This window comes from Cupressus sempervirens, chromosome 4, assembly GCF_028749045.1.
Source record: "Cupressus sempervirens isolate cs-2001-9-10 chromosome 4, ASM2874904v1, whole genome shotgun sequence".
NCBI classification, from domain to species: Eukaryota; Viridiplantae; Streptophyta; class Pinopsida; order Cupressales; family Cupressaceae; genus Cupressus; species Cupressus sempervirens.
Genome location: NC_143121.1, coordinates 919,280,890 through 919,299,895, shown reverse-complemented (window position 1 = coordinate 919,299,895; position 19,006 = coordinate 919,280,890). Strand labels below are relative to the sequence as shown.

The 19,006-nt window shown below is 39.5% G+C and overlaps 2 protein-coding genes across 2 annotated transcripts in view; both read left to right on the top strand.

The window, feature by feature from the left end:
* Positions 1-19,006, top strand: part of LOC149564400 (damage-control phosphatase At2g17340-like) — a 238,791-nt gene that overhangs the window by 69,489 nt on the left and 150,296 nt on the right. Inside the window, exon 2 of the mRNA XM_089827455.1 lies at positions 17,382-17,447. Coding sequence (XP_089683581.1) covers positions 17,382-17,447 — 66 coding nt within the window. The remainder of the gene's footprint in view (positions 1-17,381; positions 17,448-19,006) is intronic.
* The window catches only part of LOC149564401 (uncharacterized), a 95,867-nt gene that overhangs the window by 9,045 nt on the left and 67,816 nt on the right, over positions 1-19,006 (top strand). The gene's annotated exons all lie outside the window — the stretch shown is intronic.

Genomic DNA, 19,006 nt, shown 5'->3' with positions numbered 1-19,006 from the left:
TGAGCATGTTGATTGGATGGTTGAGATGCTGGTGTGGAGGATTTGCATGGTGGTTTTGTTGTCTCTATTGAGGTGGAAGCCTTTGGTGAAGATGAAGATGGTGGAAGATCTTTCTTTTGGCGTTTAAGTGTGGGACACACTTTTCTATCTATCGGGGGAGTCTGATGCAGGAGCATCTTGCATAGGAAAATTATTGGGAAAAAAAAAAAAAAAAAAAAAAATTGAAAAAAAAAAATTGGAAAAAATAAAAATAAAAAATAAAAATAAAGGTTGTCATTCCATTTATCGAGGTGTGTGGGTAGAATTCTAGAAAGTTATGAATATTGTAGAAAGTTGTGGAAGTTGTAGAAGGTTGTGGAAGTTGTGGAAGTTGTAGAAGGTTGTGGATAAGTCATGCATGGTGTGGTAAGTGCCTATTTAAGCAAGGCATTTGAGCATTTCTAAATCAAGCTCAAGGAGAAGCTTGAGGAGTAGAAACTCGAGAAGAAGGTGAAAGCTCAAGGAGTAGCTTGAGAAGTGGAAGCTTGAGAAGGAGAAGCTTGAGAAGTAGAAGCTTGAGAAGTAGAAGCTTTGGAAGGAAAAGCTTGAATCTGTGAAAGCTGGAAGGTGTGAAAGAGAAAGAGGAGAAAGTGAAGAGTGAGTTTTCTTGAGTCTGTGGACAGAGCGACGAATGTGAGGCAATTTACAGCAGGATTGTGGTGGACTTGTGAGTGTGTAGACAGAGCGCCGAACGTGAGGCAGTTTACGCTTGGATCTTGGATTAGGTTTGTGAGAAGAGCTAGTGGCTGTGGTTTAGAAACAAGGAGGTTGCTTGGTGGCTTGCGAGCACAAGTTGAGATCTCAGAGGTTTCTAGTAGAGTGTGGATCTGGGCTAGCTTGGGTTTGGATTGGATCTTGAGAGATCTTGTAGAAATGTTATTGTAATTGCTAAGGATTTTCAAATTTAATAAAATTTCTTGGGAAGCATTAATTCTCTCTTTATCTCCATATTGTTGCATTCTTGGTTGTGAGTTGGTAAGGGTGGTGTGGCCCTTCGTCAGTAGTATCAGTGCGTATCTTCGTCAGTGGTATCAGAGCATACCGTCATTAGTGGTATCAGAGCCGTACCTTCATTATGTCACTTTCTGATGATGTATACAGGGGGTAGGCCCATTAAAAAACACATTCTTGAGGTATATTCATGAAGCACGGTCCTCTTGACTATTATAATTTAGTGATCACTGGGGAATCCATCACAACATGGTTTACTCCCTCTGAATCAATATGATCGAGATCCGAAAGTTGACTGAATCATACCATCTATTTACTCCCTCTTTTTCAAGGTTAATGAAATGTCAGACTCCCTCTTTATCTCAATCTCTCTCTTCCTATAATAACATTCTTAGAGGAAAAGGTCAAGGCACATAGCTTTCAAAGTAAAATAAAATAAAAAGAGAGAAACTACTATAATACTCAAGAATAATAATTTTGCATCAATCCGATCTAAGATAGATAATTATCTAATTTAAATATATATACTCCTAAAGAATATAAATCACTAATATTTATTATCCTCTACAAATCTCATATATTTATATATAGAATTATAGTCTTATAAGCTATTTATCAAATTAATTATTAAATTATCAATGAGGAACACCTACATTAGTTCTCATATATAATAATTTATCAATTTAAAAACATCTATATTCATTGGTACACATATAAAATCATATTTAAAAACATATGTTCCATACCCTTATAAGCTATTCACAAATAAATGTTCACATATTCCTTCATACTCGATAGTCATTTGTACCTCAATTTGTGCTTGAATTAATTGGTGGGGCTTGGTCTTCTAAGGCTTTGATACTCCAATCGATGTATTTGTACAAACTGACATCAACATAATAGTTCACTTTCCCAATGAACAAAGCATTTTTGTTGGTCATGGATTGGGCGGAATGAATCAACTTAAACAAATTGTCTTCTTTTTCCTCTGCGTGCTGAATAACTCTCCCCCCGAATCGATCTCTTAGTAGCTGCTTTGATTGATCAAAGGATTGGTTGGCCATGTTTCAATGTTAGGGTTTGTCCATTTTAATTCCATGACATGGCCTTTGATCCTTTATATCTCATTCCTTTATGAATCCTTATCGATTTCTTTCCCAATAGATCTCCCACGGTGGTGACTTCCACTTTAATTTTGTTTCAATACTTTGTATGCCATTTCTGAATGCATTGTCTTAAATTGCTCTTTTCTTCTAAATCTCATTCTATATGGTCCTGTCTTCCGTATCTATGGTCAATTCTTTCTTGATAGGCCTTATTATCATGCCTTCTGTCATTTCTTAATCTCTTATTGAGAATCATCTTTGGGTTGACTCATATTACTAACTTGTTTATATAATATAACTAGTAGTTGTATTCATTCATCTTTGGCTAGTTTGGTCGATTTGTTTGTGATTATTATGTTCACACCAACTTATCTTTTGACTTTGTAAGTAATTTTTTTTCACACCTTAGTAATGTGAATGAATTAGACACCATCCTTTCTCTAGTTCTATCTCCTCGCAGGGATATCAAATCTAAATTTCCTCAAACCCACCAACTTTTATAATGAAGTTTCAATTACAATGCTTCTGTCAAGTTTGAAGAATTAAGCCAAGCCAAAGGAGTTCTATGAACAGTGAGGAAGGACTTAATGTATTTTTTATTCCTCCATACGGCTCGATTCCTAGAGAACCCGTATCGTATTTTGTAGCAAAACTGAGTTATAGAGGTAAATGTTTCTGGCTTGGCTAACATATAGTAGATAGTATTGAGTAATTTGAAAATTAGGGGAGTGAAACATTCAAGTAAATCTATGTCGATAATTGTTCTTCTTTATACTGTGTTACACTAACGTTCGAGGTTTTATTGTTATCTTGAATGGATGGAACTAGTGTTGAAATTGGGCAATATCATTGTGTATATGTGTTCCATGGCATTCTATACTCAACATCGCATGAATACATAGAGTTTATACATTTGTTCTCATGTTGAAGGACAAGATCTCTAATTCTCATATCTTTCTAGATTAGTAAACAATTTCCTTTATGTATTCATCACTTTGATTAACATGAAGATATTTTATTAATCTTGGTACTTTCAATAGTATGTCACATTCAATAATTAGTCTTCAAATTTAGGGTCATATCATTCCACAACCCTCTGAATCTTCTCATTGCGAAATGGTGATGTCATCGTTATTTAGCAGCTTGTTCAATGTAATGCTTCGGAAATATAGACACTCCCTTCATCTTTCAATAAATATATCTATCAATTAATGCGATCAGATTTCCACAATCCATCTTAGTTATGCTGATCAGTTTTCTGGATTAGATTGTGTGGAGATTTTTGTCATCAACGTTTCGAATCACACTACGTGATCCATCATCAGGATGAGAGAGCAGGAGATGTCAAATGAAGTAAGTAGCAGATTTAGAAAAGACTCACCATATATAGGAGAACAGGAAAAGAAAAGAAAGCACCAACCCCAAAGTTAAAACAGAAAACATAATAAATAAATAAAACTATATAAAAACAAAACAAGACAATAGGGGGGGGAAAGACTAAAACAAAAGTCAACCCACAAGAAAAAGTTAAAAAAGAGATGAAAAGAAATGAATAAAGAATAAAGAAATTAAAAATTAAAAATTAAAAATAAAAATAAAAATAAAACATAAATAAATTATTAACGAAGACCAAGACAACCAAAGCCAAAAAAAAAAAAAGTTATATAAATGTATATATATATATATATACAAGAATACAAACAAAGATATATAAATATGTATATATATATAAATATATATATATATATATCTATATATATATGTATATCTATATATATAAATGCATATATGCAACACTATATATAAATATAAGTGAAAATATCTTAGTTGCTCTGATATTTTCAATTATATTTATATATAGTGTTGCATATATGCATTTATATATATATATATATATATATATATATATATATATTTATATATATATACATATTTATATATCTTTGTTTGTATTCTTGTATATATATATATACATTTATATAACTTTTTTTTTTTTTTTTTTTTGGCTTTGGTTGTCTTGGTCTTCATTAATAATTTATTTATGTTTTATTTTTATTTTTATTTTTAATTTTTAATTTTTAATTTCTTTATTCTTTATTCATTTCTTTTCATCTCTTTTTTAACTTTTTCTTGTGGGTTGACTTTGGTTTTAGTCTTTCCCCCCCCTATTGTCTTGTTTTGTTTTTATATAGTTTTATTTATTTATTATGTTTTCTGTTTTAACTTTGGGGTTGGTGCTTTCTTTTCTTTTCCTGTTCTCCTATATATGGTGAGTCTTTTCTAAATCTGCTACTTACTTCATTTGACATCTCCTGCTCTCTCATCCTGATGATGGATCACGTAGTGTGATTCGAAACGTTGATGACAAAAATCTCCACACAATCTAATCCAGAAAACTGATCAACATAACTAATATATCTATCGTTTGGCAATTGGATATACAGATTGAATTCTTGCAACATTATAAAATTGTTGTGCACCTCTACTTTATAAAATAAGTTGCCTTGGATATGATAGGACAGTCTTTGGGCTATTTAACTTCCACAGATATTCATGTTGTTATTGTTATATATCTGCTAAATTTATTACTTAATGGAAGTGTTCCACTGTAGTAGTTGTTTGATGAAATAAATATTTGTAAGAATTTATACTCTTGCATAGTTGAATATATCATGACGGTGATTCTTGTGTGCATTCTTACCTGTACACAATATCAGTTCAAGTTCTGAACATTTCCTCATCGTTTGAAAGCTCTCAATCCATAATGCATCAATAAGTTGGTTCTGGATGCTTCACTAATGGCCTTTCTAATTTCAGAAAATACTTGCACACTTTCAGAATTAGTCCATAGTGAATGTACAAATCTTGTTGTCGGTAGAAACTGTGTAGCCGATGGGCTCATGTTGTCGGTAAAGATTGTGTAGCCAACGAGTTCATGTTGTCGGTAAAGATTGTGTAGCCGACAGACAGATTAGGATTATTATGTAGCCGAATGACTCCTTCGGGAAGGTTCGGCAGGAAGTATTTATACCCCTTTTGGGATCATTGTAAAGCATCTTATCTTATGTTGTGTATGTAATCTCTTGGCGTATGCAAATAATAAAGGGAGTACTGCTGTTGTTGTTCTTGTTCATTGTCTGTGTGCATTAATCCGTTTACTCTATGCGGTAAACATTTGGCGCCGTTGCTCAATGAACCTAGAAGGAGGGAGGAATGAAGCTTAATGCCAAATCAGCTTAACAATGATCGAAATAAGATAAAGGGGAAAGATGGAATATGTATTGCGCAAGAAAATTTAATTTTGGCACAGCAAGCTGAACGCAGGAGGTTCCAGAAGATTGCCGACGGACACAGAGACACGGAAGAATTGTTGAAGGAGACTCGACAGCAGGTGGAATTGGTGGAAGAAGCAAGGGAGGAGTTTTTGAATTTGTATTCGCCGACGGAAGAGAATCCAGAGGGAAGAGAATTGACTCGCACAGCTCGGAGTGCCGAGGGAGCAAGAGCGTGGAGTAAGCTCTTCGTCCGGGATACACTTTTGGAAGGGACAACTTCAGAAGATCCTTCTTCACCAAGGTTTGCAGTTGTGGAGACCGTTGGTGTGGGAGAGCAGACCGTCGGTGTGGGAGTGTAGATCAATGGTGTGGGAGTGCAGATCGCCAGTGTCGGAGTGTAGATCGCCGGTGTGGGAGTGCAAACCATCGGTGTGGGAGTACAAAGCGCCAGCGTGGGAGTGAACAGTGCCAGTGTTGCAGGACCGAACAACGCCGGTGCACAAAATCCAGTAGTGATGGCGGGACCAAAGGAAAAGCTGCCAAAGTTTGATGGCGATGGTACGACCGATCCGATCCGACACTGTAAAGCATGCGAAACGATCTGGAGGGCGAATGGCATAACTGATACAAACGAATGGGTTTGGCAGTTTTCGGCAACCCTACAAGGTGTTGCAATTGATTGGTTCGCTGATGCAGATCCCTAGAAATTAACCACTTGGGACGACCTCAAGGAGTTTACTGCGGAATTTCAATTTCTCCATGACGACAACGAAATTGTTGTTAGCCGACTGGATGGTTTCGGCGGTATTTTGTGTTCCGTAGCCGACGGTCCGGTGGTGTTCCTGTAGCCGACGGTCTGACGATGTTTCTGTAGCCGACGATCCGGTGGTGTTTCTGTAGCCGACGGTCCGGCGATGTTTCTATATTCTGTAGCTGACGCCGGCGGTGTTTCGGTATTCTGTAGCCGACGGTCCGGCGGTAAATAGTTTGTAACGGATAGAATAATTGTGGCCGACGGACTCCTTCGGGAAGGTTCGGCAGTAGTATTTATATCCCGTCTGGGATCATTGTAATGGATGATGAATCTACTATTGCGAATATTATGCTACTGTTCTGCTGTTACTTTCTGTGTGCGTTCATTTACTTTACCTATACGGTAAACATTTGGTGCCGTTGCCTTATGAATCTGGAAGGTGGGAGGAATGAAGATTAATGCCAAATCAGCTTAACAAGGATCGGAATAAGGTGAAGGGAAAAGATGGAATCCGTATTGCGCAAGAGAATTTAATTCTAGCACAGCGAGCCGAACGCTGACAAAGATTTCAAAGGATTGCCGACGGAAACCGAAGTGCGGAGGAATTGTTGGAGGAGACTCGGCAGCGGGTGGAATTGGTGGAAGAAGCACGGGAGGAGTTCTTGAATTTGTGTTCGCCAAGGGAAGAAAATTCAGACGGGAGAGCATCAACTCGCACGGCTCGCGGTGCCGACGGAGCATGAGCGTGGAGTGACCTCTTCGTCTAGGATAGACTTCCGCGGGAAACAATTTTGGAGGATCCTCCGTCTTCACCAAGGGTTGCAGCTGTCGACACCTCCGGTGTGGGAGTGCAGACTGCCGGTGTGGGAGTGCCGACCACTGTAGGAGTGTAGACCTCCAGAGTTATGGCGGGACCCAAAGAAAAGTTACCAAAATTTGAGGGCAATGGTACAGTCGACCCCCTCCGACATTGTAAGACATGTGAGACGATCTGGCGGGCAAATGGAATCACAGATGCCGACGAATGGGCCAGGCAATTTCCGGCAACCCTACGGGGTGTCGCGATTGATTGGTTTTCAGATATGGATCCGCAGAAGCTGGATACATGGGATAACATTAAAAAGGAGTTTTTGGCGGAATTTAAACTCTTACGGGATGATAATGAAATTGTCACGGAAATTTTCAATACCAAGCAAGGGAAGCACGAAACTGTCCGCGTCTATGCCAGGAGATTAAAAGATTTAATAAACAAAATGGAAAGCAAGCCGGCGGACGGATTGCAGAAAAGGTGGTTTGTGGACGGCCTACGCTCGCAGTTGCGGAGAAAAATGAAAATCGTGCCACCGTCATCATATGTGGATGCTTATAACAGAGTACTGGACCTTGAAAGTGAGCAGAAGACAAAGAAGAAGAAAACTAGCTCCTCTGATTCTGATGACGACGAGCCTGCCGGAGATGATAGTAGCGACAACGAAGGCAACAACAAGAAGGTTCGTGCCCTACAGAAGGATATGGTTCGCATGATGAAGGAATTTAAAAACATGCAGAAGGAGCCCAAAGGCAGTGAGCTGTGGTGCACAGAGTGTAAGACAGACGGGCATGCTAAAGGATAAAATAAAATTAAAAAAACAAAAAAAAAAAAAAAAAAAAGAAACGACGACAAAATCAAGTTGTTCAGAATGAGTGACAGATGATGCCAAAGGAAAGGGGACACATCCGTGGTTGCCAGAAAGAGTGCAGAATTGGCAGATAATGGTGTGTTCTTTGCATTTTTGTGTAGGTTTCGAAGTTGCCCCCTGGACCCCCAGTCATGGCGGATATCAGTCGTGGGAGTCTGACCAGTTGAGAAGAGTTGAAGTTGCTGCAGGCATGGACTTTCTGTGTACCAGAGGCAGTGGGAGCAGGTGTTGGCTGTGAGGCTGTCTTGGTGGATGCGTAGAGAGCTCGGGAGGAGCTGATCATTTGGTTGGAGGCAGTGCAGCGACACTTGGCTTAGGGTACCGAGGAATTGAAAACAGAGAAAGCAGCACAGGTGGCTATCAAGGTTAGCTTGAGGAGACAGTGTTGTGTTAGCAGAGGCTATAGGCATGGGACGAAGGTGACACTAATGTGTCGAAAGCAGATTTCTCTTGTTGTAGTCACTCTGTAAATGTATTTTTTGCTAATTTGTCTCAGATATTGTTAGTCGTCAGGAGACGACTTTTCTTTTTGGGGGGGATGGTGTTAGCCGACTGGATGGTTTCGGCGGTATTTTGTGTTCCGTAGCCGACGGTCCGGTGGTGTTCCTGTAGCCGACGGTCCGGCGATGTTTCTGTAGCTGACGGTCCGGCGGTGTTTTTGTAGCCGACGGTCCGGCGATGTTTCTATATTCTGTAGCCGACAGTCCGGCGGTGTTTCGGTATTCCGTAGCCGACGGTCCGGCGGTAAATAGTTTGTAACGGATAGAATAATTGTGGCCGACGGACTCCTTCGGGAAGGTTCGGCAGTAGTATTTATATCCCGTCTGGGATCATTGTAATGGATGATGAATCTACTATTGCGAATATTATGCTACTGTTCTGCTGTTACTTTCTGTGTGCGTTCATTTACTTTACCTGTACGGTAAACAATTGTAGCAGAGATATATAATACAAAACAAGGGAAAAATGAAACAGTCCGAGTCTATGCCAGGAAGTTGATGGACTTGATCAACAAAATGGAGAATAAGCCAGCTGATGGATTACAGAAAAAGTGGTTCATTGAAGGCCTACACCCGAAATTGTGAAAGAAACTGAAGATTGTGCCACTGTCGTCATACATTGAAGCGTACAATCGGGCACTGAACCTGGAAAGTGAGCAAAAGACGAAAAAGAAGAAGAGTAGCTCCTCTGAGTTAGACGACGATGCATCCTCGGAAGAAGAAAGCAGCGATGAGGGAAATAGCAGCAAAAAGGTCCGAGCCCTGTAGAAGGACATGATCCAAATGATGAAGGAATTCAAGAACATGCAGAAAGAAACAAAGGGAAGCGAACTATGGTGCACGAAATGTAAGGAAGAAGGTCACACAAAGGGCTGCTGTCCAAAGAACCAGCTCTGTGACATTTGTCAGAACGTGAGACATTCCACAAAAGAATACCCCTTCAACATGAAAACCAGAGGACCTCAACAGGTGTTCTTGGCATAGGAGGCTTTTGCGTCTGGAGGGAGCGGGAACACAAGCACGGAGGGTTCCACGTCAGGAGGATACAAAAATAATCGGCGCTGTCAAAACAACAACGGCAACACCAATAATCGCGGGAGGAGTCGAATTCAGTACGATGCTAACGGCCGACTGATAGTTCAATGCCGCGCATGCAATTTGTGGGGCCACTTCGCTCGAGACTGTACAACGGCGAATACACCGAAATTGTTATGTAGATGGTGTACACCCGATAATCATGAAGATGCCAAGTGTCCGAAGTCTGGAGTAAATCTGATCACTGTCGGGATGGATGAAGAGGTGTTGGTAATCACACGAAAAAAAGCAAAATTATACCCCGACCTCGCGGAGGAAAAGAAGAGGCTGGAAGAAGTACGGAAGGAAATCGAGAAAGCAACACAGGCGGAGACATCTTAGTTGAAGGACACTGCGAGCACCTCACTAAGAAACTGTGTGGAACAACACATTGTACGACAGATACTACAAACGGAGGTACTTGTCAAAATCAATGATCTGTTGATCACAATGCCTCAGCTCCGATCGACACTCACACATATCACGCCAGCTATTAAGTTACCAGGAGAACCAGGAAGAGGGACGAAAATTGCCGCCAGTGGAGAAGACCCAATGTTGCTAGCCCTCGCATCCGGATGACATTCGACGGTCGTCGAGATGGGGATTCTTGGAAGTGTGCTGGCGTACACAATTGTTAACGGAGGGTCCAGTGTGAATGTCTTACCTGAGGATACCTAGAAGAGGTTGGGACAACTGACGTTGTGGCCACCTACTTTTCAATTGTTGACAACGAACCAACATGGCATTAAACCTCTTGGTGTCTTGATGGCACAACTAATGATAATTGGCACATAGCCATTCCTGCTTGACTTTGTTGTGGTCTCGCTGAAGAGAAAAGGATACGACGCCATTCTGGGCCGTGGATGGCTTATTTAAGCCAGAGTCAAACACGACTGGAAGAGAAACACTTTATCGCTCGAAAGCAAAGGGAGAAAATTCGTCATTGATTTGCACACTCAGATGGTGGGAGAAGAAGCTTTGTCATCAGATTCTAAAGAGGAAGATGAAGGGAGGCAGCGTATGGAACTGGATCAAGAGGGAATTTTGTAGTTGGAAGGAGGATCAACAGATGACGATTTGGATTCGGTCAACGGCCTTTACCACTGGCAGATAGAGGACTACGAACTTTTTTCAAGTTGTAATATGTTAAGGGTGGACGAAGGTGAGAAAGGAGAGGAAAATGAATGTTCGAAGAAATATAGAGAAGTGGAAGAAGGAAAGGCAGTTACGGTTGAAGCTAAGGGGAAGAACATACAGTACGAACCCAGAAAAAGAAAAGATCCCACCGTACGACTGTGCAAAAAGAAAATGTTACAACAAACCACTGATATATTAGAAGGGTGCTGGTAGCAACGAAAACACATCACACGGTCTACATAGGAAACAAAGAGAATAGGCTTAATAAAAACTTCCGCAATATAGAGTGAAGGTTCTAAAATCAAGAATACAGTTATTGACGGCAAGGGATGGTAGTCGACGAAATTGCAGGCACAATGGGCTACAAAGGTGACACAAAACAGATGCAACGCATGGCGTGATAAACATCGGCAACTCAACAAGTTTCAGCCAGGGCTGTTGGTGTTGAAGTATGACGGACGAAATGAGATCAAACCAAGAAAGTTTAAGGTCAGATGGGTCGGACCATACTAGATCCGGGAGGTAGGTGACAATGGAGCAATAAAATTGGGGACTTTAAACAGACAAGTATCTCAGGCAGTCAATGGTTCCAAGCTAAAGATGTACCATGCCAGGAAGACTCCCACGTCGTCACGGAATGAAGTCGTCAGAATGATTCCTTCGTCATCTTAGAATGGCGAAGTCTAGAGGGAAAATTGAGTTTGTTGTAATTGGAAAAAAAAAAATTGAAAAAAAAAGGGAAAAAAAAGGGAAAAAGAAAAAAAGAAAAAAAGCAAGTGAATAGGGAGGTCCCGCAGGCAACCACCCCCGTGGATAGAGCTTTCCGCAGGTGGGTCCATGGACGAGGTTGTGGCAGAGTCTTTTTTCGCAGGACAAACTTCTTCCCACGCCTTTGTTTCCTTCTCGGCGGACTATCTTTCCTCCGCAGATGTCTTTTGTTATATTTTTTGCCATAGATGCCTTTGTTTTCTTTGTGCGGCCACCCCGTCTATCTTGTTTCCCATGGGCGTTTGTTGTTTTCCGTGGGCACTTATGCTTTCTCCCCGGACCGCTTTCGTTTTCTTCTGTGGGCTTCCTCTCCATGGGTTGCCTTAACTCCGCGGGGTATCTTGTTATTCCGCAGCTTTATGCCTGCGACGGTATTTTTTCCGGCGGCTTAAACTTTTCTCCCCCACGGACACTGTATTATGCGGAATGCTTTCTAATTCCCGTGCAGTTGTTTTTTTCACCGCACCTTGTTCATTATTCCCGTGGATGGTCTTCTCTATGCTTCTGTGGAGGTCTCTATAAGTTCGGAAGTAGGTGTTTTAAATCCCGTAGAATGAGCTGTCAATTCCCATGGCTGATGTTGTAACCTTCCATGGATGCATCTTAAAGCAAGAGGTGAATATGACACATTATAGAGGCAGAACAAATCAGAGACAACAGATGAGCAAAGGAAGGAGCCTAAAATAAAATTAAAAAAATGACGACAGATTGAAATAGTTCAGAATGAGTAATATATGATGCCGAAGGCAAGGGAAAGACATAAAACAGGTAGTAAAACATCAGCAATTGCCAGAGAGTGTGGAATCGGAAGAAAATGACAAAAATGGTGTTTTCTATGGCTTTGAAAGTGCTAATTTGGTCATGGTGGCGAGGGGCCCTGCTGGTTGCCCCCTAGATCCCTAGTCGTTGCGGTTATCAATCGTGGGAAGCGTGACCAATTGATGAGACCTAGAGCTGTTGCAAGCATGATGTGTTTGTGTACCAAAGGCACTTGGAGTAGGTGTTGGACATGAGGCTGTCTTGGTGGATGTATAGAGAGCTCGGGAGGAGTTGATCATCCAGTTGAAGGCATACAGTGACACTTGGCTCAGTTTACCCAAAGTTGGCAGCACAGGTGGCTATCAAGGTCAGCTTGACTAAAGGAGACAGTATTGTGTTTGCAAAGGCTGCAGATGTAACATAATTTGGAGACCAGTTAGTGTATTCTGTTTTGTCAATTTGTCCTGGATATGTTGTAATTGTATTTTGTAATTGTCGTTCGGAGACAACTTTTCTTTTGGGGGGGATGATGTCGGTAGAAATTGTGTAGCCGATGGGCTCATATTGTCGTTAAAGATTGTGTAGCCGACAGGTTCATGTTGTCGGTAAAGATTGTGTAGCCGACAGACATATTAGGATTATTATGTAGCCGATGGACCCCTTTGGGAAGGTTCGGCGGGAAGTATTTATACCCCATCTGGGATCATTGTAAAGCATCTTATCTTATGCTCTGTATGTAATCTCTTGGTGTATGCGAATAATAAAGGGAGTACTATTGTTGCTGTTCTTGTTCATTGTCTGTGTGCATTAATCCATTTACTCTATGCGGTAAACAAATCCAATGTAGATTTATGCACTATGATAGGATTTAAAAATGCTTTGAAGAATCCTCCTGCATTATTCAACACTTGGTAGTAGTGTTTGGAAGAATTCTTCTAAAGAATTTTGGTCCAATTATTAATGCAATCATATTTGATTTGTACAGTTCACATCTGTTTCAAACTTATTTCTTTAATGTGTTCACTTGTATTAATCTACGCCGCTTTAGAACGGAATTTTCCTACACAAGTTCAACCTGACTCATAGTCAAAATGAGGCCCACGTGATTCTCCCTCTTCCTCTGCACTATGATCGCTGCACTCTCAACCAATGTGGCCTCAAGTCATGCAGATCAGAAACAAGACTATGAATCTCATGAAGAATGGTCTTGTTGATACAATCTGGGCTGTAAATAAATATTGCTATCTTTATCTGAAACTTCAAAGTCAAATTATTTCATATTGTTATTTCTTACATTTGCAGTCTCGCTCTAATATTGTTATGCAAAAAATTTATATCAAACCCTCAGCTGCCCCAAAAAGAACAACGTTTAGCTGCAAACCTTCTGTAGAGAGGACAAACACTTCAATCAATAGCACAACCTAAAGAAAAGGTAATTGATGCAATTCTCCCGCGATGTCTCCCATGCGTCGACCCTCGATGGTCCTGGTTTTTCTCTTGCGTGACGTGCATCTACTTGTGCTCGATCTTTACTAGCAAGGGTTCCCTTCTTTTTTGTTTTGGTGTGGCATCCATCTTTTCTCGTGTTTGTTCTTTTCTCTTGTTTGTTCTTTGTTTGGACTGGTTTTACTGGCATCGTGTTCCAAACTAGGGCAGGTTTTCCGACATCGATGGTTGCTCACCTTGCTCGTGCACCTCTCCTTGCTCACATTTGGAGCATTGACCTTGCTCGCACTTGTTGGTGGTTGCCCTTACGTTGCCCATGTGTCTCTGTCGGTGGCTACCCTTGCGTGGCCGTGTTTTATCCCTGGTTTTGTTCCTTCTCTCGCACTACGACCATCACTACGTTGGCTCCTAATCCTTTTCAGCTGCCAGCTTACAACTGTCGACTCTCTGCTCGACCGACGGTGTTATTCCCTGGTTGGCCCGAATTGTTGTTCCTTGCGGCCTTTATTGGTAACGACGGCTTGAATACATGACTGTAGTGGATACCTGGTGGCTTCTTCTTGCTGCTACGGCCAGCACTCTGCATTTAGCTTCAAATGGGATCCTTTGAGCCTTTCCCAGGTACCATAACTGCTATCTTGAGAAACAAACAATCCAGCACCTCCGCTTACATACTAGAGACTCTTTGACAGGTTGATGAAGGCAAAAGCTAATAATTGGGATCTAAGAGTTACTGTTCTTGAACTCTCTAAGACTATCGTAGCAGTCAAACTATAGGTTGAATCCAACACATCCACCATCTCCACTTGTTCTGTTACTCTCCTATCAGAAACAACAGACATAACGAAACACTTTGACATGGTCATCGATCAGCTTGGAGACCTGGACTCCTTTAGAAAACAACAATGTGATCTTGTGACGAAACACACTACTCTTCTATCGGACACAGAAGAAAACGCTGAGTCGTGGGCCTCTGTCTGTGCGAATTCCATATTAGATCCTCTTACTGGTGTTGAGAAGATCGTCCAGGGATAGATTACCAAGGAACGATGGAGGAGGGTTCGAATTTCAGCAAATTTTTTCCCTTTCCAAACTTCATCCAAATATTATGATTTTTAATATAATATTGTTGTTTATAATAATATTATTTTATTTTAAAATAATATTGAGTTTTTTAGTTCAATTATTTGGCATAGTCAAACTATTTTGACAATTTTGTGGATACATTAGTTATATTTAAAAATAAATTAATTTATATACGTTAAATTTAATGTTGATTTTTTTTGAATTTTTACCCTTGCTGAATTTCATTTGAATTGTATGATCAACGAACTCGAATTCGGATTCAAACCTTGTCACTTAGGTTTAAATTAAATTTGGAGGGTAGATACGCCATCCTTTGATCAATGTACTTTGTGAGAGTCAAATCTTGTTTGACTGTTCCATCAAGCAAATCTTGTTTGAATTGATCTTGCAACTCAATTAAACAAGGAGGTTGATTCTCTTCCTATTCTTTCCTTCCAGGGGAATTCAACATCATCGACCTTGTATTGGTCCGTTGTGTGTGATCTCTCATTAATTGAATTGTCACCTTGGCCATTGTCTTTCCATTAGCTCCATTCGTCCTTCCATCCACCAAGCGATTGAGGGTTTCACCAATCTTTAGTTTTCCTCTTGATATCTCTCTGAATATGGACATCAAATACACGTGTATCTCCCGTCCTATCCAATGGATAAGCTTGTTTTCTTTGAGGGATTCCAAAGTTGTCTTCCATTAACCCAACAATAGGATGACAAGATCACCGACTTTGATATCATTGAAATATCCCAAGCATGCAAACAAGAAATGAGTAGACAAAATGCACAATAGTGGACCACCAAATGTGAGTATTTGTTTTTATTCAGTCAATTAAAAAGTTATTAAAATCTGAATGGTGCTCAAGGAAGCTTTGCACCAGGCCGTCTAACAAATCTCTGTGTTGGGAATCACAGAGGTTGATATTGAATGTGTGGAACTGATCTCAATGTGATCCCAGATATGTCTCAGTGTGCATTCCAAATCAATGTCACCATTCGTAGGGCTGTTATGTTGATAATGCAAAATCACTGCGGATGATGTATGTGTTGGAATCATTTGCCGTTGCACCAAAAGCTCGAACTGTCAATGCCTGATATGAATGCCAGATTTAACCTAACTCACGGTAGGTGGTTAAGGTATGTCACGTATTTCCAAGGAGGTTCTGACCACCAAATCAACAATTACCCTCTCAACACTGGTCGAGCCTTGAGCACCCACTGAACGGAGACTCGAACTTGTGACCCAAGGCTTTGATACCAATTGTTGGAATCAGTTACTGTTGCATTAAAAAAGCTCGAACTGTCAATGCCTGATACAAATGCCAGATTTAATCTGCCTAGAAGAGGTGGTTAAGCCATGCCAGGAATCTCCAAGGAGGTGTTGACCTCGAAGTCAACAGTATGACCTCAAATCAATGGGTATATGTTGCTGTTAGATGATACACAAGTGTCTCTAAGAATATTCCTGTGTATGCAGATGTACTGCTGCTGAATGATGTTTATATCTTCTTCATCTGCTATTGGGGAATTATATTGCACACAGAATACAGCCTTTCTGGTGCTAGTGAATGTGCAATTGGTGGTTTCCAAAGGCGTTTTCTGATCTTCTGCACTTATGAACTGAGTGTACAGAGTTGTGATCTTAAGTAATCACTGGTAACTCGTATGTGCTGCTGTGGTTGAATCCTAAGAGCTCTTGTCTCTGATATGAGGTTGTCGACAATCTGATCCTTCGATGCCTGTGGACTCCAATTGATATGCAAGTTAGTACTCAGGTCTGCATCCTGATTTTACTTGAATGAAGGTGCGACAGAAGTTGCAAGGCTAAGATGATATTTCTGTGATGCAGATCCTTTGGATTGAACTGACTATATGTCACTGGTAATTATCTCTGATTTATGCCAATGCCAAAGATGACATGTTATTGATACGATATTGTTGGTGCTGAGTATGAATGCTGATACGAGTGGTATAAGTTGAATCCAGTAGTACAATTAGGTCTCTAAGAGGCTTCACCTAATTGGAGAAATAGCAGATTAGGGAAGATATACCACTTGTGGAACTGCAAGCTCCAGTTGAATCCCAAATAGGACCCATGATTATGATCTACTAGCAAGCTGATCTAGTTGATGATGATATGGATTTGCTTTGATGCTCTGTCTTGAATTTCTTGATAGATGATTTCTACAAGAATAATCAATTCTATGTGCATTTCATTCAGCCCTTGCAACTGGGCTTAGGGTGATTTTAAAGCATATCCGATACTTTTACCTTTAGTTTGGAATTTTTAAATAGTGTTTTTCATCCGGAGCCAGATGGAGATTTACTATGTGGAGTCATAGGTGGATTATGATATGAATTTGTTATTGCTCTTCAATATCATATATTATTTAATAGATGTAGAGTAATGAAGTTATGTTGAGCCACATATTAACTGCCAGTGTGGGAATGAGCAGCAAATGCCAAATGGCACGGATAATACTGATCACTTGGTTAGAACTCATCATCCTATGCAAGGTCTAAGAATGATTGTTTTTCTGGTCCACCATAACCAAATTGGCTTGTTGAGCTTATTTTAATTTGTATACAAAATCTATTGTGCTTTTGTATATCTTTAGAATTTAATTAAAAATTTTCTTCTGTATATTAGAATCAACAAGAAGTGAACACTTCTTTATCATTGGAATTTCAATGGAATAAATCTCATTGATGTTGGTTAGAATAATATTTACAGATTATTGGTAATATTTGAAATGAAGGGGTGATTTTTCTCATGTTGTCTATGTTTCTAACTTAAGATGTGAATTATTCTGTAGGAAGCGTGCAGAACTTGATCAATCTGTTCCAGATGCTGAGGTTAGATCGGCCAAGTTTGCAGAGAGGTATCTGTAATAATAAATCTCTTTGGGAAATGCATTTTTGAAGTTCATGTGGCATATGTCCCAACGTGCGCCAATTATTGATGATGCCATAATGTTTATGATAGACATGTACAAATATGGGTAGGTCTTCTGTTTCAGATAGGTTTAATATCTGCTGTGACTGATTAGGCTTTTGGAGTTTTTGAAGGCAGAAAGGGACAGAAATGTTAATTAAGAGAATCTTTGTGTAACTTGCTTGTGCCTAGGTTTTTGTTTATTAAAATAAGATATAAACTATTATAGGTTTTGTAATAAATAAGAAATGGATTTATGTTTTGTTTGTTATCATGCAAAAGGTATCATAGCAATAATTCATCTTTGAATTACTCTTGTGACTTGTTTTTCGAAAGGTTACTGGTCAATAACAGAAGTTACATTTGTTCATATGATACTAAAACATCTCAGTACTTTATCATTAATTGCTTCATTAATTGGGCATATTATACACATTGGGAAAATTAGCTTTGTAGAATTTTATTAGTTTCTATTTAAAGAAAGATTGGTATCATGAATATCATTATACAAATCTGGTCAAAACACAAAATGACTGGTACTTGAACTATTCAAATATGACCCATGGATTTAATAACTCAATAGACATTGTTTTCTTTCCATACACTTCTTTATTGATAGTACAATTTTTTTCTTTTATGGAGATGAGTTGACATTTGTTAAACCTCAGATTTCCTGAGAGAATTAGCCTCTTAGCTATTTATTGTATTATCTATATGAGGAAACAATCATCACAAATAAAATTGACCCCAAGATTCACAATAGCATCATCAAGACTACCGCAAGTCAAGTTTGAAAATTAAAACAACTTGAGTTGATTTATATTGCCAACAAATTTATTTTAATTCTATGGAGACTGCCATGGCCCTAAGAATGCAGATTGTGATGCCCAAAGATTTGTAAATTGCCTACTTTGAGCCGATACAAAGCAGCTCTCGGTACATGTCGCAGCTTATTCTTGGAAAATGCCACAATATACTTATTTCCACTAGAAAATGAACAATGCCAAAAATGAATGATCACAGCATGTCAATAAGGAGCATTTGTAGATGATAAGACTCCTACTGTTACAAAGAATCAAAGATCCATCGCATATGAATATGCTAGATATTATACACAAGATAATACCAAATGAATCAACAGCCACAAGGCACTCAAGAATGCTAACCAAAATTGACTATGCCAAAGGATACATGAGTGATGCTAATACGATGAATTGCAAGAGGTGGAAGAAAAGAATGAAGCCAAGAACATGAGAATAAAAGATTCCTTTCTGCTGGATTTGATGAGCACTTCCAAATCAACCAGTCTAAGTGACATTAAATCCGAGCAACTTGAGCCTCAAATATATATATATATATATATATATATATATATCCAGAATGTATCCCTGCAACATTGGTGCTCTGCCCCGACCATTTACATATAATTTTTTTACCTAATACTAGACCTGCTACTGAATTCCCCTTACAAGAGAATGTTCTTCTTTTTGATGGCATCCAGAAATA